Source organism: Triticum urartu, chromosome 3 (genome assembly GCF_003073215.2).
Source record: "Triticum urartu cultivar G1812 chromosome 3, Tu2.1, whole genome shotgun sequence".
In the NCBI taxonomy this organism is placed as follows: Eukaryota; Viridiplantae; Streptophyta; class Magnoliopsida; order Poales; family Poaceae; genus Triticum; species Triticum urartu.
Genome location: NC_053024.1, coordinates 611,834,622 through 611,857,574, shown reverse-complemented (window position 1 = coordinate 611,857,574; position 22,953 = coordinate 611,834,622). Strand labels below are relative to the sequence as shown.

The following is a 22,953-nucleotide window of genomic DNA, read 5'->3' as shown; positions in this document are numbered from 1 at the left end:
AGATGTGCCACAACAGTTTCAGATTCATAGCCACGAAAAGGATCAGACTCAACCAAAGTAATTATATCAGGATCAACAGAGAATTCATAATCCTTATCAGTAACACAGATAGGTGAAGTAGCAAAAGCAGGGTCAGGTTTCATTCTAGCATTTAGAGATTGCTTATTCCATTTAGCTAATAACCTCTTAAGTTCGTTTCTATCTTTGCAAGCTAAAATAGCTAAAGAAGCTTCTTGATCAAAGACATAACCCTCAGGAATAACAAGTGATTCTTCATCATCACTTTCATCAGTATTATCAGATTCGATATTTTGAATCTCTCTAGCCCTAGCAAGTTGTTCATCAAGAAATTTACCAAGTGGCACAGTAGTATCAGGCATAGAAGTAGTTTCATCATAAGTATCATAAATAGCAAAAGTGGCATCATCAATAACACGCGACATATCAGAACGAATAGCAGAAGCAGGTGTAGGTGTCGCAAGCTTTCTCAAAACAGAAGGTGAATCAAGTGCAGAGCTAGATGGCAGTTCTTTACCTCCCCTCGTAGTTGAGGGATAAATCTTGGTTCTTGGATCTTTCAAGTTCTTCATAATGATAAGCAGATATAAATCCCAAGTGACACAAAGAATAGAGCTATGCTCCCCGGCAATGGCGCCAGAAAATAGTCTTGATAACCCACAAGTATAAGGGATCGCAACAGTTTTCGAGGGTAAAGTATTCAACCCAAATTTATTGATTAGACACAAGGGGAGCCAAAGAATACTCTCAAGTATTAGCAGCTGAGTTATCAATTCAACCACACCTAGAAACTTAATATCTGCAGCAAAATATTTAGTAGCAAAGTAATATGACAGTAGTGGTAACGGTAGCAAAACATAACAGTAGTAAAAGTAATGTTTTTGGTATTTTGTAGTGATGATAGCAGTAGCAACGGGAAAGTAAATAAGCGAAGAACAATATATATGGAAAGCTCGTAGGCAATGGATCAGTGATAGAGAATTATGTCGTATGCGGTTCATCATGTAACAGTCATAACCTAGGGTGACACAGAGCTAGCTCCAGTTCATTGATATAATGTAGGCATGTATTCTGAATATAGTCATACGTGCTTATGGAAAAGAACTTGCATGACATCTTTTGTCTTACCCTCCCGTGGCAGCGGGGTCCTTACGGAAACTAAGGGATATTAAGGCCTCCTTTTTAATAGAGTACCGGAACAAAGCATTAGCACATAGTGAATACATGACCTCCTCAAACTACGGTCATCACCGGTAAGTATCCCGATTATTGTCACTTCAGGGTTAACGGACCATAACACATAATAGGTGACTATAGACTTGCAAGATAGGATCAAGAACACTCATATATTGATGAAAACATAATAGGTTCAGATCTGAAATCATGGCACTCGGGCCCTAGTGACAAGCATTAAGCATAGCAAAGTCATAGCAACAGCAATCTCCGAACATAGTGGACACTAGGGATCAAACCCTAACAAAACTAACTCGATTACATGATAGATCCCATCCAACCCATCACCGTCCAGCAAGCCTATGATGGAATTACTCACGCACGGCGGTGAGCATCATGAAATTGGTGATGGAGGATGGTTGATGATGACGATGGCGACGGATTCCCCTCTCCGGAGCCCTGAACGGACTCCAGATCAGCCCTCCCGAGAGGTTTTAGGGCTTGGCGGCGGCTCCGTATCATAAAACGCGATGAATTCTTCTCTCTGATTTTTCTCTCCTGAAACACAATATATAGAGTTGGAGTTGGAGTCGGAGAGGCACCAGGGGGCCCATGAGGTAGGGGGCGCCCTAGGGGGGCAGGCGCGCCCCCACCCTCGTGGAGAGGTGGTGGGCCCCCTGGCCTTCATCTTTTGCAGGTATTTTTTATATTTTACAAAAAGTTGCTCTGTGAAGTTTCAGGTCATTCCGAGAACGTTTGTTTCTGCACATAAATAACACCATGGTAATTCTGCTGAAAACAGCGTCGGTCCGGGTTAGTTCCATTCAAATCATGCAAGTTAGAGTCCAAAACAAGGGCAAAAGTGTTGGAAAAAGTAGATATGTTGGAGACGTATCAGCTCCCTTCCCGCTCGATATTTTGGAAGAGGACCAGGGCCTATATATGTAGAGCTAGCCACCATAGTAGAGGCATCGGATCCTAGCTTGATCCAACCCGACCGAGAGCCTACTCACTAGAACACCTCAACCTCAGGAGGCCGTTCTTCCCTTGTACTGTTCATCACCAGCCCTAGAGGCAATCCACCACCACACTGGAGTAGGGTATTACACCACAATAGTGGCCCGAACCAGTATAAATCTTGTGTCTTTCTGTGTTGCGAGTTCGTCGAGTTCGTCCGCGAGATCTTAGTGAGGTGGCCATGATCTTGTCTTCCCTTGTACTGCTCCCATGGCAGGTGCCCCACCACCAACCTTTGCAGCCAACACCAGCAGCTAGGAGTCTGGGTACCAAGCCCTGGCCCCCGCTCTGCGGCGAGTGCAGTGGCCGGCCAAGTTTAGGCCGGAGATGCCACCACGTTACGATGGCGCGGCAGACTCAGCGCCGTTCCTGCTAGCGTACGAGGAGGCCGTCCTCGAAGCCGGAGGGGACGACAAGATCATGGCAAACTTGTTCCCCCTGGCCCTCACCGGCGAGCCGCGTGACTGGCTGCTCAACCTCCCGGGATCCACGCTGGCGTCCTGGGGGGAACTCCACGACCTCTTCGCTGTGCGCTACGCGGCGCCGGCACACCACGCAGTCGCGGCACTGCTGGGCGGCTCCCAAGAACCTCCTTCAGATCGTCACGTCAAGCCTTTCTTCTGTCAGATTGGGGCAGCCTGCAAGCGCCCGGGGGCTCCACCGGGTTGGGCTACGCCGGAGGCCGACCTCACCTTCGACTCGCAAGACCACCCCGGCTCCATCGCGGGCTCCCGGATGCTCCCGATGCTCTGCACACCCACCATCTGCAACGTGGCCGTCATCAAGACCCTCGTCGACGGCGGCACCGGCCGCAACCTGCTCCCCGTGGAAGCCTTCAACCTTCTTCATGTGCCGCTCGAACGGCTCGGCCTCAGCAAGCCCTTCACAGGAGTGGGTGGTGGAGCTGCTCACCCTCTGGGGCAGATCCGCCTCCCTGTCACCTTTGGCACACGAGATAACTATCGCACCGAGCTGGTGGACTTTGACATCGCCCGCATCGGTCTCCCGTACAATGCCATCCTCGGGTACCCGGCTCTCGCTCAGTTCATGGCGATGACTCACCCGGCCTATAACCTCATGAAGATGCCAGGGAGCAAGGGCGTCCTCACCATCAAGGGGGACGCCAAGGAGGCCGTGGCGGCGCTCAGGCTCGCCTTCAAGACCGCGGCAGCAACACAGCTAGCCGGCGTCGTTACACCTGAGGCCAAGGAAACCGCGCCCACCAAGAAAAAGCAACTATTCAGTCAAGAAAAGGTAGAGACCAAGCAGGTGCCGGTCAACGAGGACGGGTCTTCAAGAGCCACCTTCACCATAGGAACCGGCCTTGATCCAGGACAAGAAGAAGCTTTGGTGAGGTTTTTGCGCGTGAACAAGGAGATATTCGCGTGGGGGCCCAATCAGCTGGTAGGGGTCCCGAGAGAGGTAATCCAGCATCATCTGAGGGTGTGCCCCAATGTACGCCCCGTGAAGCAGCGAGCAAGACGGCAGTCCACAGAGAAGTAGGCCTTCATCGTCCAAGAGACACGCAAGCTGGAGGCGGCGGGTACCATCCGAGAAGTTAGATACCCCGGATGGCTGGCGAACCCCGTCGTAGTACCGAAGAAGGGCGGGAAGGAGCAGATGTGCGTCGACTTCACAAACCTTAACAAAGCGTGCCCCCAGGATCCATTCCCGCTTCCACGCATCGACCAAATCGTCGACTTCACCGTCGAGTGCAACTTGCTATTTTTCCTGGATGCATTCTCAGGATACCATCAAATCAAGATGGCAGTGGAGGATGTGGAGAAGAAAGCCTTCCTGACACCATGCGGGATGTACTGATACACCTGCATGCCCTTCGGGCTGCGCAACGTGGGCGTGGCCTTTCAATGGTTGATGCAAATCGCCTTGGGGCGGCAGCTCGGCAGAAACACAGAGGCCTACGTTGATGACATAGTGGTCAAATCTCGCGAGGCAAGGACATTGATTCAAGACTTGGAGGAGACCTTCGAGAGCTTGCGCCAAGTGAACTTGAGGCTTAACCCGGAGAAGTGCGTGTTTGGCGTCCCCTCCGGCAAGCTACTAAGGTTCCTTGTATCCCACAGAGGGATCGAGGCGAACCCGAAGAAGATCAAGGCCATCGAAGACATGAGCCCACCATAGACCCTCAAGGAAATACAAAAGCTAGCAGGGCGGGTGACTGCGTTAGGGCATTTCATCTCCAAGCTAGGCGAGTGCACCTTACCCTTATTTAAGCTCATGAAGAAGAAGGGCCATTCGAGTGGACCCCGGAGGCCGACCGGGCCTTCCAAGACCTCAAGAAATACATCACCAGCCCCTAGTGATGGTGGCACCGCGGCCTCTCGAGCCTCTAGTGCTCTACCTTGCCGCCACCCCGTACTCCGCCAGCACGGTGCTAGAGGCAGTTCAGGAGGAGCGCCAAGGCAAAGGTGTGTCGCGCCAAGCCAGAGCTGATGCAGCGCGGGGTCAGGAAGGCGCGGCAAAGCCATCAGCGGTGGAAGACCAAGCTCAACAGGACAACATCATAGAAGCTCTAGAGGATGGCCAGGTCTCGGGAAACCCACCACCTCAGGATATGCCATGATCTCCGTGGGACGCGAGCCTCGATAGTGTGTCAGCCCTCGTCGAGCACTCGGTGTACTTCGTCAGCACCGTATTGCGGGATGCGAGGGCGCGCTACCCCATGCCGCAAAAGCTCCTCCTCACACTCTTGGTGGCCTCGCGCAAGCTGCGGCACTACTTCCAGGGCCACCCCATCAAGGTCGTCTTAGCCTACCCATTGGAGAGGGTGCTCAATAGCCCTAACACAGCAGGAAGGGTCGCTGAGTGGAACATCGAGTTGCAAGCATTCCAGTTGGAGTTCAGCACTACCAGGGTCATCAAGGGAGCCGCGCTCGCCGATTTTGTGGCAGAATGGATGGATGCCCCGGCTCTCAAGGAAGGAGAAGACCGGTCCACTTCCCCAGGAAGCGAGGCACCAGATGGCTGGGTCATGTATTTCGATGGCGCCTTCGCGCATCAGGGAGCGGGGGCTGGAGCAGTGCTCATCTCGCCCACTCAAGACAAGCTCTACTACGCTGTGCAACTCTGTTTTCAGCACGACGAGAAGGTCTCCAACAACATCGTAGAATACGAAGGCCTCATAGTTGGCCTGAGGGCCGCGGCGGCTCTAGGGGTGAAGCGCCTCATCGTCAAAGGTGACTCGCAGCTCCTCGTCAACTATTCCAACGAGGTGTATGAGCCGAAGGACGAGCACATGGAGGCCTACCTCACAGAGGTGTGCAAGATGGAAAATAGTTCTCGAGCCTGGAGCTGCAGCACGTGCCCTGGGTCACCAACAAGGAAGCCGATGACATCGCCAGGAGAGCATCCAAGCAGCACCCGCAAGAACCCAACGTCTTCGAAGAGCGGCTCTTCAAACCATCAGCTTCGCCACCTCTTTCAAGCATGACCCAACCTCGTCAGGAACTCCCGCAGCCCCCGGCCACGGGAGCCCCAGCCTGTGGCCCCACCTCAGGAGCTCGGCTGCTCTTGGCGCTCAAGCCCCGGGAGGAGTGCTGGATCAAGGAATTCAAGGAGTACCTGATGCACGGGACGCTACCGGAGAAGGAAGAGGATGCAGGGCGCGTGGCCCGGCAGGCCACGGCATACTGTATCCAAGACGGCGAGTTATACAGGAGACGATTGAACGATGTCACACTGCGCTGCATCTCCAGCGATCAAGGAAGGGAGTTGCTGATTGACATACACGGCGGTTATTGCGGGCACCACTCGTCGTCACGGACCCTCGTCGGCAAGGTGTTCCGCAGTGGGTTCTATTGGCCTACAGCACTCAACGACGCGGCCGAGCTGGTGAAGTCCTATGAAGCTTGCCAATTCCACGCCAAGCAAAGCCATCAGCCTGCTCAGGGCCTCCAAACCATCTCGCTCACATGGCTATTTGCGGTCTGGGGGCTAGACATCCTAGGCCCGTTTTCCCGGGCTCCAGGGGGCTACCGCTATCTCTACATCGCCATCGACAAGTTCACCATGTGGGCGGAAGTGGAAGCCGTCCGTACCATTCTAGCCGGCTCTGCTGTCAAGATCATCAAGGGCCTCGTGAGCCGTTTCGGGGTCCCCAACCGCATCATCACAGATAACGGTTCGCAGTTTACTAGCAACCTCTTCAAAACCTATTGTGCTGACCTTGGAAGGCAGATCTCCTACGCTTCGGTGGCCCACCCCAGGAGTAACGGTCAGGCCGAGCGCGCTAACGCGGAGGTCCTGAGGGGCCTCAAGACCAGGACCTTCAAGAAGAAGCTGGAGGCCTGCGGCAGGGGCTGGCACGACGAGCTCCACTCCGTGTTGTGGTCCATCCGAACCACCGCCACCATGCCAACGGGCGTGACTCCATTCTTCCTCGTCTACGGAGCTGAAGCAGTCCTCTCTCACGAGGTCAAGCATCACTCCGCACGGGTCCTAGCGTTCGACAAAACGCAGAAGGACGTCATGCGGGGGATGGATCTCGTGCTGGGGGAGGAACGCCGTCGCGAAGCCACGTTGAGGGCAGCAACGTACCAACAAGCGCTGCGGCGATACCACTGCCGCAACATCCGCTCCAGGACGCTCGAAGTGGGCGACCTCGTCCTGAGGCAGGTCCTCTCCAGGGAAGGGCTGCACAAGCTCTCGCCCATGTGGGAGGGCCCGTTCAGGGTCGTCCATGTCTCCATGCCGGGTGCAGCGCGCCTGGAGACACAGGACGGGGTACCTATCCAGAATGCCTAGAACATCCAGCACCTCTAGAAGTTCTATCCATGAAGCAAGGCCCAGAGCCTAAGAAGCAAGGCCCAGAGCCTGAGAAGCAAGGCCCAGAGCCTGAGAAGCAAGGCCTAGAGCCTGAGAAGCAAGGCCCAGAGACTGAGAAGAAAGGCCCAGAACCTGTGAAGAAGGCCCGGTGCCTATGAAGAATCGCCACCCGTGACACTCTCACGTAATAATGAGTGGGGTTGTACATGCCCCGGAGTCTCAAGAGTGCCGGCCTCAGGCCCTGGGGCTCCCTCCCACGCCTAGTGGCTAGCACTTAGCTCCGCGCTGGTGAGAAGACTTGAAGACTAGATTAGGTGCTGGACACGGCTTTTCATTTGCTTTCCGTAGTTGACTCGTTTTTCCTCAATCGAAGTTTGCCTTTGGCATTCCTTACCGATTTCATTCCCTCGCCTCTCACTACACTTTTTCGCCTCAAATTTGCTCATGTTCTCTCTCTCGCATGCTGATGACCCACAAGTATAGGGGATCTATCGTAGTCCTTTTGATAAGTAAGAGTGTCGAACCCAACGAGGAGCATAAGGAAATGATAAGTGGTTTTCAGCAAGGTATTCTCTGCAAGTACTGAAATAAGTGGTAACAGATAGTCTTGTGATAAGATAGATTGTAACGAGAAACAAGTAACAAAAGTAAATAAAGTGCAGCAAAGTGGACCAATCCTTTTGTAGAAAAGGACAAGCCGGAACAAACTCTTATAATAGGAAAAGCGCTCCCGAGGACACATGGGAATATCGTCAAGCTAGTTTTCATCACGTTCATATGATTCGCGTTCGATACTTTGATAATTTGATATGTGGGTGGACCGGTGCTTGGGTGTTGTTCTTACTTGAACAAGCATCCCACTTATGATTAACCTCTATTGCAAGCATCCGCAACTACAACAAAAGTATTAAGGTAAACCTAACCATAGCATGAAACATATGGATCCAAATCAGCCCCTTACGAAGCAACGCATAAACTAGGGTTTAAGCTTCTGTCACTCTAGCAACCCATCATGTACTTATTACTTCCCAATGCCTTCCTCTAGGCCCAAATAATGGTGAAGTGTTATGTAGTCGACGTTCACATAACACCACTAGAGGCTAGACAACATACATCTTACCAAAAATATCAAACGAATACCAAATTCACATGACTACTCATAGCAAGACTTCTCCCTTGTCCTCAGGAACGAACGTAATTACTCACAAAGCATATTCATGTTCATAATCAGAGGGGTAATAATATGCATATAGGATCTGAACATATGATCTTCCACCAATTAAACCAACTAGCATCAACTACAAGGAGTAATCAACACTACTAGCAACCTACTAGCACCAATCCCGGACTTTGAGACAAGAATTGGATACAAGAGATGAACTAGGGTTTGGAGATGAGATGGTGCTGGTGAAGATGTTGATGGAGATTGTCCTCTCCCAATGAGAGGAGCGTTGGTGATGACGATGGTGATGATTTCCCCCTCCCGGAGGAAAGTATCCCCGGTAGAACAGCTCTGCCGGAGCTCTAGATTGGATCCGCCAAGGTTCCGCCTCGTGGCGGCGGAGTCTCGTCCCGAAAAGTTCCTTCCTATTTTTTTCTCATCGAAAGACTTCATATAGGAGAAGATGGGCGTCGGAGAGCCACCAGGGGGCCCACGAGGTAGGGGGCGTGCCCCCCACCCTCGTGAGCAAGGTGTGGGCCCCCTGGCCTTCATCTTTGGCGAGGATTTTTCTTTGTTTATTTTAAGACGTTCCGTGGAGTTTCATGACTTTTGGAGTTGCGTAGAATAGGTCTCTAATATTTGCTCCTTTTCTAACCCAGAATCCCAGCTGCCGGCATTCTCCCTCCTTATGTAAACCTTGCAAAATAAGAGAGAATAGCCATAAGTATTGTGATATAAAGTGAAATAATAGTCCATAATGCAATAAATATCGATATAAAAGCATGATGCAAAATGGACGTATCAATTCCCCCAAGCTTAGGCCTCGCTTGTCCTCAAGCGAAAAGCCGATAACAATAAATATGCCCTCATGTATAGAGGTAGAGGCGTCGATAAAAATAAAATACGGACATGAAGGCATCATGATTATTCTCATAACAGCAACATATATAGATTTTTGTCATATGATTACTTATGTTCAAGTGATGATCTATTCACAATGCAAAAGTATAAATCATAAACCTTATTGGGCTCCGACAAACTATAATCTCAGTCATTGAAGCAATTGCAATTTATTATAACATCGGAAAGAGTCTATGTCAGAGCTAAAAAGCAAGTCCACATACTCAACTATCATTTAGTCCTCCATAATTGCTAACACTCACGCGATACTTGTGGTTACGGAGTTTTAATCGGACACAGAGAAAGATAGGGACTTATAGTTTTGCCCCACAACTTTTTACCTCAAGGGTAATGTCAACAATAATGGTTCATGCTCCCCTACATCCAATTATATATATATATATATCATGTTCTTTCCAACATGCTGAGCTTGTCAAAGGATAAAATGAAAAAGAAAAGGTGAAGATCACCATGACTCTTGCATAAGGTAGAAGATAATAATAAAGGATAGGCCCTTCGCAGAGGGAAGCAGAGGTTGCCATGCGCTTTTATGGTTGGATGCATAAAATCTCAATGCGAAAGAACGTCACTTTATATTGCCCTTTGTGATATGAACCTTTATTATGCAGTCTGTCGCTTTTATTACTTCCACATCACAAGATCGTATAAAGCTTATTTCTCCCACACCAATCAATCATACATATTTAGAGAAATTTTTATTGCTTTGCACCGATGACAACTTACTTGAAGAATCTTACTCAATCCATAGGTAGATATGGTGGACTCTCATGGCAAAACTGGTTTAGGGATTTTGGAAGCACAAGTAGTATTTCTACTTAGTGCTGAGAATTTGGCTAGCATGAGGGGGAAAGGCAAGCTCAACAAGTTAGAGGATCCATGACAACATACTTTATCTCAGATATAAGAAAGACATAACTCATTACGTTGTCTTCCTTGTCCAACATCAACTCTTTAGCATGTCATATTTTAATGAGTGCTCTCAATCATAAAAGATGTCAATGATAATATATCTATATGTGAAAACCTCTATTTTCTTATTACTTCCTATTAATTGCAACAATGACCAAAGCTATGTTTGCCAACTCCCAACAACTTTTAATCATCATACTCTTTTTATGTGAAGTCATTACTCTCAATAAGATCAATATTAACTCTTTGTTTCTTTTTATTCTTTTTCTCTTTTCTTTTATTCACCCAAGATCATGGAAAAATAATCAAGCCCTTGACTCAACACTAATCTTTATTATATATAGCTCACTGACTCGATTACATAGAGAGATCATAAAGCAAAACTCAAAACTAGATCATGCCATAAACTTTATTCTACTAGATCAAGATACTACTAATAGGATCGAACTAAGAAAAACAGTAAAGATAGGAGTTGTGATTGTGATACGATACAGGGACACCTCCCCCAAGCTTGGTAGTTGCCAAGGGGAGTGCCCATACCCAAGTGATCATGTCTCCTTCTTTGTTGTTGGTGTAATATTCTTGGCGATTATTCCTCTCAGGATACGGTTCTCCTCCTCGAGCTTATTGACTTGATGCTTGAGGTCCATTATTTCCTTACGAAGCTTTCCTATGACATCTAAAGCTCCTTGCACCCAAGGGTGTTGCATAGCTGCGGGAGAACAATTGACACTCCTCTTCATATTTTCATAGGTAAGAAATCTAACATTAGAAGGGATAACCGAGTTTGGAATAGCTGAGCTCTGTAGTTCCCCCATCGTGAACCCAGCTCGGAGGCGAGAGGTGACTTCTTGATCCTCCATAGCATCTACTCTCATCAAGTTAGCCTCCATCTCCTCCTCCATTGCTGGCCCGAAGTGGTCAGCGTCGCTGTTTGCCCTTGGTTCCGGTGCCGGATTAGATACCCAGCTCTCCCCGATTGACTCTTGAGAAGACATCTTGCTCTAATCTGCAGCAGCAACAGCTCGAAAAAAAAAAGAAAATTTGCGTGATACGGGAGTCAAAACCCATGGGAGATTATATAACGAAATTTTACCGACCAAAATACGTAACGTGCAAGAAAACGTAGTCCGGAAGGCACACGAGGTAGGGGGCGGGCCCAGGGGGGTAGGGCGCGCCCACCACCCTCGTGGGGCCCTCGTGTCCTTCCCAGACTGCTAATTATTTTTCTATTTTTCTAAATATTTCAAAACAAAGAAATATTGCCTTAAAATTGTTTTGGAGTCAGTTTACTTACCGTACCACATACCTATTCCTTTTTGGAGTCTGAAACATTCCGGAAAGTGTCCCTTATGTATTCCTCCGGGGTTACAGTTTCAATAATATTGGTTTCAACATTTATGGGATTACCTGAGATATAATGTTTAATTCTTTGACCATTTACCACCTTCGGATTTGCGCCCTCGAAGTTGTTGATCTTTATGGCACCGGAATGATAGACCTCTTCGATAACATAGGGGCCCTCCCATTTAGAGAGAAGTTTTCCTGGAAAAAATCTTAAACGAGAGTTTTATAGCAATACATAATCACCTACATTAAACTCATGCTTTTGTATCCTTTTGTCATGCCATCTTTTAACTTTTTCTTTAAACAACTTGGCATTTTCATAAGCTTGGGTTCTCCATTCATCAAGTGAGCTAATATCAAATAACCTCTTGTCACCGGCAAGTTTAAAATCATAGTTGAGCTCTTTAATAGCCCAATATGCCTTATGTTCTAGTTCGAGAGGTAAGTGACATGCTTTTCCATAAACCATTTTATACGGAGACATACCCATAGGATTTTTATATGCAGTTCTATAAGCCCATAATGCATCATCAAGTTTCTTGAACCAATTCTTTATAGACCTATTAACAATCTTTTGCAAAATTAATTTGATCTCTCTATTACTCAACTCTACTTGACCACTAGACTGTGGGTGATAAGGAGATGCAATTCTATGATTAACATCATATTTAGCAAGCATTTTACGGAAAGCACCGTGAATAAAGTGTGAACCACCATCAGTCATTAAATATCTAGGGACTCCAAACCTCGGAAAAATAACTTCTTTAAGCATTTTAATAGAAGTGTTATGATCAACACTACTAGTTGGAATAGCTTCTACCCACTTAGTAACGTAATCAATAGCAACTAGAATATGTGTGTATCCATTAGAGGCAGGAAAAGGTCCCATATAATCAAAGCCCCAAACATCAAACGGTTCAATAACAAGAGAATAATTCATAGGCATTTCTTGACGTCTACTAATATTACCAATTCTTTGACATTCATCACAAGACAAGACAAACTTACGGGCATCCTTAAAGAGAGTAGGCCAATAAAAACCAGATTGCAATACCTTATGTGCAGTTCTATCTCCAGCGTGGTGTCCTCCATAAGACTCGGAATGACACTTGCGAAGGATCTGTTCCTGTTCATGCTCAGGTACACAATGTCTAATAACACCATCTACTCCTTCTTTATAAAGATGTGGGTCATCCCAAAAGTAATGTCTCAAATCATAGAAGAACTTTTTCTTTTGTTGGTATGTGAAGCTAGGTGGTATAAACTTAGCAACAATATAATTAGCATAATCAGCATACCATGGAGTACTATGAGAAGACTTATAACATTTAATTGTTCATCAGGAAAACTATCATTAATAGGTAGTGGGTCATCAAGAATATTTTTTAACCTAGACAAGTTGTCTGCAACGGGGTTCTCAGCTCCCTTTCTATAAACAATATGCAAATCAAATTCTTGTAGCAAGAGAACCCATCTAATAAGTCTAGGTTTAGTATCTTTCTTTTCCATAAAATATTTAATAGCAGCATGATCAGTTTGAATAGTTACTTTAGAATCAACAATATAAGATCTGAACTTATCACAAGCAAATACAACTGCTAAGAGTTCTTTTTCAGTAGTAGCATAATTTCTTTGAGCATTGTCTAGAGTCTTACTAGCATAATGGATAACATTAAATTTCTTATCAACTCTTTGCCCTAGAACAACACCTACAACATAATCACTAGCATCACACATAATTCAAAGGGTAGGTTCCAATTAGGTGGCTGAACAATAGGTGCAGTGACTAATGCTTTCTTAAGTATTTCAAATGCTTCTACACAATCATCATCAAAGAAAAATGGTATATCTTTTTGCAATAAATTAGTGAGAGGCCGAGAAATTTTTGAGAAGTCCTTAATGAACCTCCTATAAAATCCAGCGTGACCAAGGAAACTTCTTATACCTTTGATATCATTGGGATATGGCATCTTTTCAATAGCATCAACCTTGGCTTTATCAAGTTCAATACCTCTTTCAAAAACTTTGTGCCCCAAGACAATACCTTTATTAACCATAAAGTGGCACTTTTCCCAATTCAAGACAAGATTAGTTTCTTCACATCTCTGCAAAACTCGATCAAGATTGCTCAAGCAATCATCAAAAGAGGAACCACAGATGGAAAAGTCGTCCATGAAAACCTCACAAATCTTTTCACAAAAGTCAGGGAATATAGCCATCATGCATCTTTGAAAGGTAGCAGGTGCATTACATAAACCAAAAGGCATACGTCTATAAGCAAAAGTATCAAAAGGGCATGTAAAAGTAGTATTTGATTGATCTCTAGCCAACACAGGTATTTGAGAGAAACCAGAATAACCATGTAGAAAGCAATAGTGTGTATGTTTGCATAATCTTTCTAGCATTTGATCAATAAAAGGTAAGGGGTAATGATCTTTTTAGTAGCTTTATTTAATTTGCGGAAATCAATTACCATCCTATAACATGTGATAATTCTTTATAAAATCAATTCATCTTTATCATTAGGGACAACAGTAATACCTCCCTTCTTAGGGACACAATGGACAGGACTTACCCACTCACTATCAGCAACGAGATAGATTATACCTGCCTCCAGAAGCTTTAGTATTTCTTTTCTTACCACTTCTTTCATTTTAGGATTCAGACGTTGTTGAGGATCACGAACTGGTTTGGCATCTGCTTCCAGATTTATTTTATGTTGACATAGAGTGGGACTAATGCCCTTAAGATCATCAAGAGTATATCCAATAGCAGCACGATGCTTCTTCAGAGTTTTCAATAATCTTTCTTCTTCATGCTCTGAAAGGTTAGCACTAATAATAACAGGATATATCTTCTTATCATCAAGATAAGCATATTTAAGATTATCAGGCAAAGGTTTAAGCTCAAACACGGGATCACCCTTGGGTGGAGGAGGATCCCCTAAGATTTCAACAGGCAAGTTGTGATGCAGAATAGGTTCCTGTTTAAAGAATACTTCATCTATTTCCCTTCTTTCATTCATGAACATACCATTTTCATGGTCTAGCAAATAGTGTTCTAAAGGATCATTAGGAGGTACGACAATAGAAGCAAGACCAATAATTTCATCCTTACTAGGTAATTCTTCCTCACGATGTTGTTTACTAAATTTAGAGAAATTAAACTCATGAACCATATCATCCAAGCCAACAGTAACAACATTCTTTTTGCAATCTATGGTAGCATTGACAGTATTTAAGAAGGGTCTACCAAATATAATGGGACAAAAGCTATCTTGCGGAGAAGTAAGAACAAGAAAATCAGCGGGATATTTAGTTTTCCCACACAAGACTTCAACATCTCTAACAATTCCAATTGGTGAAATAGTATCTCTATTGGCAAGTTTAATTGTGACATCAATACCTTCTAACTCAGCAGGTGCAATTTCATTCTTAATTTCTTCGTATAAAGTATGCGGTATAACACTAGCACCAGCACCCATATCACATAAGCCATGATAACAATGATCTCCTATTTTAACAGAAATAACAGGCACGCCTACCACAGGTCTATGTTTATCTTTATCACAAGGTTTAGCAATTCTAGCAGTTTCACCTTCGAACTGAATAACATGTCCATCAATATTATCACACAAGAGATCTTTAACAATAGCAATATTAGGTTCTACTTTAACTTGCTCAGGAGGTGTATAAGTTATAATATTGCTTTTACGAACAACAGTTGAAGCTTTAGCATGATCCTTTATTCTAACAGGGAAAGGTGGTTTCTCAATATAAGAAGTAGGAACAACAGGATCATTATAAGTGACAGTCTTTTCTTCAACTTTAATAGGTGCAGCTACTTTTACTTCTATGGGAGGATGATATTTAAACCACTTCTCCTTAGGGAGATCAACATAAGTAGCAAAAGATTCACAGAAAGAAGCTACTATCTCAGAGTCAAGTCCATATTTAGTGCTAAACTTACGGAAAATATCGATATCCATAAAAGATTTAACACAATCAAACTTAGGTGTCATACCTGACTCCTTACCTTCGTCGAGGTCACAATCTTCAGAGTTGCGTTTAATTCTATCCAATAAATTCCATCTGAATTCAATAGTCTTCATCATAAAAGAGCCAGCACAAGAAGTATCGAGCATGGTTTGATTATTATGAGAAAGCCGAGCATAAAAACTTTGCATAATTATTTCTCTCGGGAGCTCATGATTGGGGCATGAATATAACATTGATTTAAGCCTCCCCCAAGCTTGAGCGATGCTTTCTCCTTCACGAGGCCAGAAATTATATATATAATTGCGATCACGATGAACAAGATGCATAGGGTAATACTTTTGATGAAATTCCAGCCTCAATCTTTTATAGTCCCATGATCTCATATCATCACATAGCATATACCATATCAATGCGTCTCCCTTCAAAGATAAAGGGAAGACCTTCTTCTTAGCAACATCATCGGGTATACCTGCAAGCTTAAATAATCCACAAACTTCATCCACATATATTAAGTGCTCATCAGGATGCTTTGTTCCATCTCCTGTAAAAGGGTTATCTAGCAGTTTTTCCATCATACTCGAAGGAAATTCAAAAGGAGTTTCATTTTCAATAGGTTCAGTAGGTTGAGGAGCAACTCTTTGCTCTACTGGACGGGGTGAAGATACCCCGAACAAGCCCCTCAGAGAATTACTTTCCATAGTAACAAGTGACAGTAAATTTCAGCACACTATATAAATTTTTCCTTACCAAATTCCACCTACCAAAGGCGCTACACTCCCCAGCAACGGCGCCAGAAAAGAGTCTTGATGACCCACAAGTATAGGGGATCTATCGTAGTCCTTTCGATAAGTAAGAGTGTCGAACCCAACAAGGAGCAGAAGGAAATGATAAGCGGTTTTCAGCAAGGTATTCTCTGCAAGTACTGAAATAAGTGGTACAGGTAGTTTTGTGATAGGATAAATTGTAACGAGCAACAAGTAACAAAAGTAAATAAAGTGCAGCAAGGTGGCACAATCCTTTTTGTAGCAAAGGACAAGCCGGAACAAACTCTTATAATAGGAAAAGCGCTCCCGAGGACACATTGGAATATCGTCAAGCTAGTTTTCATCACGTTCATATGATTCGCGTTCGATACTTTGATAATTTGATATGTGGGTGGACCGGTGCTTGGGTATTGTTCTTACTTGAACAAGCATCCCACTTATGATTAACCTCTATTACAAGCATCCGCAACTACAACAAAAGTATTAAGGTAAACCTAACCATAGCATGAAACATATGGATCCAAATCAGCCCCTTACAAAGCAACGCATAAACTAGGGTTTAAGCTTCTGCCACTCTAGCAACCCATCATCTACTTATTACTTCCCAATGCCTTCCTCTAGGCCCAAATAATGGTGAAGTGTTATGTAGTCGACGTTCACATAACACCACTAGAGGCTAGACAACATACATCTTACCAAAAATATCAAACGAATACCAAATTCACATGACTACTCATAGCAAGACTTCTCCCTTGTCCTCAGGAACGAACGTACTTACTCACAAAGCATATTCATGTTCATAATCAGAGGGGTAATAATATGCATATAGGATCTGAACATATGATCTTCCACCAATTAAACCAACTAGCATCAACTACAAGGAGTAATCAACACTACTAGCAACCTACTAGCACCAATCCCAGACTTTGAGACAAGAATTGGATACAAGAGATGAACTAGGGTTTGGAGATGAGATGGTGCTGGTGAAGATGTTGATGGAGATTGCCTGTCGGCGTTCTGGGAACGGGGGTCCCCAGACTTGCCTGCCTGCGGCATGGATTAGGCAGGGGCCCAGCGCGGCCCATCTTCATCAGCCCAAGCTCCAAACCCTCGCGAGGGGCCAAGCCTCGTGGGGCGGACGACATGAAGCTTCCTTAGAGGCAGCCTCATTAGGCAGGCTCACGAGGAGGCGGAGAGATCAATGCGGGGGTACCTCGCGAGGATCCCATGACGCAAGCCATGACGATCGAGACCAGGCGGGCGCCAGGCGGGCGTCGGCCTGTGTAGTGTCCTTGTTTCCCCTTTTGTGCAAAGGGAGCAAGCACAGGCCAAGGTATCAGGCAAAGGTTGCCATTCCGGTGCAACGAGACCAAGACCAGCCAGACGGCCGGACGGAGGTCACCATGGAGCCCAAGACGGCATCATCACCAGTGCTTTTGGCAGCCGAAGACCACCTTTGGTCAGGATAACTTGTACCATATGTTCCCCTTCAAAATGGCCAAGTGTTGGCGCCCTTCCCGCTCATTATTTGGGGAGAGGCCCAGGGCCTCTATAAATAGAGCTAGCCTCCACAAAGGAAAAGGGGAGAAGGAGGAGAACCGAGTAGAGACTAAGCAGAACACACCGCACCAGCTCAAGAACACCCCTCGCGAGGCCGTTCTTCCCTTGTACTGTCCACCATACCACACACTGGAGTAGGGTATTACACCACAACGGTGGCCCGAACCAGTATAAACCCCGTGTCTTTTGTGTTGTTCATCATTTTCATCTTAGTTCGCACGAGAGGATCAGACGCAGATCGATAGGGGAGAGATCTCCGCGCGCACCCCAGTGTTCGAACCTCAAGGTCTGCCGGAACCCGGAATCCAACATTTGGCGCGCCAGGTAGGGGTGCACCGGAGTCCTCCCTCCTGACGACCCGCTCTCCCCCGACATCACATCCCGCCCTCATGGCGGACAACGCGCCGCCCGCTCCAGCAACGGATGCCGATACTGGGGCTAGGGGGCTCCGGGCCTTGGCCCCCGCCTTGCGGCAAGTGCAGTGGCCGCGCAAGTTCAGGTCCGAGATGCCACCGCGCTACGATGGCTCGACAGACCCGATGATTTTCCTGCTGGCGTACGAGGAGGCCGTCCTCGGAGCCGGGGCGACGATTGGGTGATGGCCAACTGGTTACCCATGGCCCTCACCGGCATCCCGCGCGCGTGGCTCCTCCACCTGCCGACGGCCTCTGTCACCTCCTAGGAGGAGCTGCGCGACCTCTTCCTCGCCCGTTTCGCTGCGCCAGCGCCGCCCGTCGTCGCAGCTCTCCTGGGTGGCTCCCAAGAACCACCCTCAAGTCATCACTTCAAGTCGTTCGCCCGCCGGATCAGCACCGCCTCCAAGCGCCAAGAAGCCCCCCGGGCTGGGTGGCGCCCGAGGCCAATCTAACCTTCGACTTGGAGGACCACCCCTTCAACCCCATTGGTTCGGGCGCGCTCCCGATGCTCTGCTTGTAGGATCGAAAGTATGTCTAGAGGGGGGTGATTAGACAACTTGACTAAATAAAAATCTAGCCTTTTCCCAATTTTAGTTCTTGGCGGATTTTAGCTATCTTAGCACAAGTCAAGAAATCTCCACACAATTCAAGCAAGCATGCAAAAGAGTATATGAGCAGCGGAAAGTAAAGCATGCAACTTGCAAAAATATAAAGGGAAGGGTTTGGAGGATTCAAACGCAATTGGAGACACGGATGTTTTTGTCGTGGTTCCGATAGGTGGTGCTATCATACATCCACGTTGATGGAGACTTCAACCCACGGAGGGTAACGGTTGCGCGGGTCCACGGAGGGCTCCACCCATGAAGGGTCCACGAAGAAGCAACCTTGTCTATTCCATCACGGCCGTCGCCCACGAAGGACTTGCCTCACTAGCGGTAGATCTTCACGAAGTAGGCGGTCTCCTTGCCCTTACAAACTCCTTGGTTCAACTCCACAATCTTGTCGAAGGCTCCCAAGTGACACCTAGACAATCTAGGAGACACCACTCTCCAAGAAGTAACAAATGGTGTGTTGATGATGAACTCCTTGCTCTTGTGCTTCAAATGATAGTCTCCCCAACACTCAACTCTCTCTCACAGGATTTGGATTTGGTGGAAAGAAGATTTGAGTGGAAAGCAACTTGGGGAAGCCTAGAGATCAAGATTCATATGGTTGGAATGGAATATCTTGACCTCAACACAAGTGTAGATGGTTCTCTCTCAGAAAATGTGTATTGGAAGTGTAGGTATGTTCTGATGGCTCTCCCCACGAATGAAGAGTGGGTGGAGGGGTATATATAGCCTCCACACAAAATCTAACCATTACACACAATTTGCCAAACTCGGTGGGACCGAATGGTTAAACTCGGTCGAACTGATTCAGCAAACCTAGTGACCGTTAGGATTTTCGGTGGGACTGAGATGCAACTCGGTAGGACCGATATGGTTAGGGTTAGGGCATAATGTAATCTCGGTGTGACCGATTACACAAACTCGGTGGGACCGATTTTGGTAATAAGCTAACCAGAGAGTTGGTCAGGTAAACTCGGTGGGACCGATTCGCTCATCTCGGTGAGACCGAAATGTTACAAAATGGAAACAGAGAGTTTACATTGCAATCTCGGTGGGACCGATCGCTCATCTCGGTAAGACCGAAATGTTACGAAGGGAAACAGAGAGATTACAATCCCATCTCAGTGAGACCGAGATCCCTATCGGTGAGACCGATTTGCCTAGGGTTTGTGGCAGTGGCTATGACATTTGAAACTCGGTGGCGCCGGATAGAAAGAATCGGTGGGGCCGAGTTTGACTTTTGGTTTAGGTCATATGTGGATGTGGGAAGGTAGTTGAGGATTTTGGAGCATATCACTAAGCATTTTGAGCAAGCAAGCCATTAAGCAACACCTCATCCCTCCTTGATAGTATTGGCTTTTCCTATAGACTCAATGTGATCTTGGATCACTAAAATATAAAATGTAGAGTCTTAAGCTTCAAGCTTGAGCCAAACTTTTTGTCCTTCGAATTTTGAGGGATCCACTTTCCTCATCCATGCCATGCCATTCATTGAGCTTTTCCTGAAATATTAATCTTCGAATAATGTTAGCTCAATGAGCTTTATGTTGTTAGGAATTACCAAAACCACCCAGGGATAGTTGCATGTTCAGTACTGCTATACGTGCATGCCGTTTGGGCTGCGCAACGCGAGCGCGACCTATCAGCGGCTGATGCACATCGCCTTAGGCCGGCAGGTCGGGAGGAACGCTGAAGCTTACGTCAATGACATTGTGGTGAAGTCTCGTGAGGCAAGAACCTTGATACAGGACCTGGGAGAAACCTTTGCCAGCCTCAATGAAGTGGACCTATGGTTCAACCCGGAGAAGTGCGTATTTGGAGTCCCCTCGGGCAAGCTCCTGGGTTTCCTCATATCCCACAGGGGCATCGAGGCCAACCCGGAGAAGGTCAAGGCAGTCGAAGATATGAGCCCGCCGAGGACTCTCAGAGAAATGCAGAAGCTCACCGAGCGTGTGACTGTGTTGGGGCGCTTCATCTCCAAGCTGGGGGAACGAGCCCTGCCCTTCTTCAAGCTAATGAAGAAAAAGGGCCCCTTCGAATGGACTAAAGAGGCCGACAAGGCGTTCCAAGACCTCAAGAGGTACCTTACCAGTCCGCCAGTGATGGTAGCTCCGCGTCCTCGGGAGCCCCTGGTGCTCTACCTTGCGGCCACCCCCTACTCCGCCAGCATAGCCCTGGTGGCGGTCAGGGAGGAGCGTTGTGCCAAGGCCGCATTGACCGTCTGAACTGAAGCAAAGCAGAGCCAGGAGGGCCTCGCGAAGGCCGCAACCACAGCCGGGAAGGAATAGCCACAGCAGGAGAACGCACCCGGAGCAGGAGAGGCCCCTTCAGGCGACCAAGCACTGGGAGCTCCGTCGTCTCAAGATACGCCTCGGCCTCTGGAGGGCATAAGTAGTGCCAGCACCCTCAACCTCGTCGAGCACCCCGTGTATTTCGTCAGCACAGTGCTACGAGACGTGAGGGCGCGGTACCCCATGCCTCAAAAGCTCCTCCTCGCGCTACTAGTGGCCTCGCGCAAGCTGCGCCACTACTTCCAAGGACATCCCATCAAGGTCGTCTCAGCATACCCCTTGGAAAGAGTGCTCAGGAGCCCCAACTCGGCTGGAAGAGTCGCCGAATGGAACATTGAGCTACAGGCATTTCAGCTAGAATTCAGCACGACCAGAGTTATCAAGGGAGCCACACTTGCAGATTTCGTGGCAGAATGGGCAGAAGCACCGGGCCTCAAGGCAGGCGAAGACCGATCACTTTCCCCGGGAAGTGAAGCACCGGACGACTGGGTCATGCACTTCGATGGGGAGTTCTCCCGACACGGTGCAGGAGCTGGCGCAGTGCTTGTGTCCCCTACCCAGGACAAACTCTATTACGCCGTGCAACTCTGCTTCCAGCACGGAGAGAAGGTCTCCAACAACATAGCAGAGTACGAAGGCCTGATAGCAGGCTTGAAAGCCGCGATCGCCTTAGGGGTAAAGCGCCTCACCATCAAGGGCAATTCACAGCTCCTCGTCAACTTCTCCAACAAGATATACGAGCCGAAGGACGAGCACATGGAAGCTTACCTCGCTGAAGTCCGCAGGATGGAGAAACAATTCTGGGGGCTGGAGCTGCAGCATGTGCCTCGCGGCACCAATCAGGAGGCTGACGACATTGCCAAGAGGGCGTCTAGGCGGCTGCCGCAGGAACCTGGCGTCTTCGAGGAGCGGCTCTTCAAGCCCTTGGCGGCGCCGTCGCTGTCGGGCACGGCGCAACCAAGGGAGGAGCCTCCTCAGCCGCCTGCCTCAGGAGCTCCGGTCTGCGGCCCGACCTCAGGGGCACGCCTGCTCCTGGCGTTGGAGCCTCAGGAGGGATGTTGGATCCCAGAGCTCAAGGACTACCTGATGCAAGGGATTCTGCCGGAGAACGAGGAGGAGGCGGAGCGTGTGGCACAGCAGGCCACGGCTTATTGCATCTAGGATGGCGAGCTCTACAGGAAGCGGCCAAATGATGTGTCCCTATGTTGCATTTCCAGGGAGCAAGGAAAGGAACTGCTGGCGGACATACACAGCGGAGACTGCGGGCACCACTCGTCGTCACGAACCCTCGTTGGCAAGGCGTTCCGCAGCGGGTTCTACTGGCCCACAGCACTCAACGACGCCGTTGAGCTGGTGAAGGCTTGCGGGGCCTGCCAGTTTCATGCTAAACAAATCCATCAGCCTACGGGGGGTCTGTAGACCATACCCCTCTCATGGCCGTTCGCAGTTTGGGGGTTGGACATTCTGGGCCCGTTCCCTCGGGTGCCAGGGGGCTATCGCTACCTCTACATCGCTATGGACAAGTTCACCAAGTGGGCTGAGGTGGAAGCTGTCCGCACAATCCCAGCAGGCTCAGCAGTCAAGTTCATCAAGGGCCTCGTGAGCCGGTTTGGGGTGCCTAACCGCGTCATCACTGACAACGGTTCGCAATTCACCAGTATCTCTTCAAAACATACTGTGCTAACCTTGGAACACAGATATGCTACACTTCGGTAGCACACCCCCGGAGCAATGGCCAGGCTGAACGGGCCAACGCGGAGGTCCTGAGGGGCCTCAAGGCCAGGACCTTCAAGAAGAAGCTGGAGGCCTGTGGCAGGGGCTGGCACGACGAGCTCCAGTACGTGCCATGGTCAATCCGCACGATGGCGACCAAGCCGACTGGCGAGACCCCGTTCTTCCTCATCTACGGAGCGGAGGCTGTGCTCCCTCACGAGGTCAGACGTCCCTCTGCACGGGTCCTGGCATTCGACGAGGCTCAACA

The 22,953-nt window shown here is 47.8% G+C and overlaps 1 protein-coding gene across 1 annotated transcript in view; it reads left to right on the top strand.

The window, feature by feature from the left end:
• The first annotated feature begins 2,535 nt into the window (after window positions 1-2,535).
• Window positions 2,536-22,953, top strand: part of LOC125547019 — a 67,968-nt gene continuing 47,550 nt past the window's right edge. The window contains exons 1-4 of the mRNA XM_048711069.1: window positions 2,536-3,099; window positions 3,325-3,558; window positions 5,306-5,485; window positions 5,674-5,901. Coding sequence (XP_048567026.1) covers window positions 2,536-3,099; window positions 3,325-3,558; window positions 5,306-5,485; window positions 5,674-5,901 — 1,206 coding nt within the window. The remainder of the gene's footprint in view (window positions 3,100-3,324; window positions 3,559-5,305; window positions 5,486-5,673; window positions 5,902-22,953) is intronic.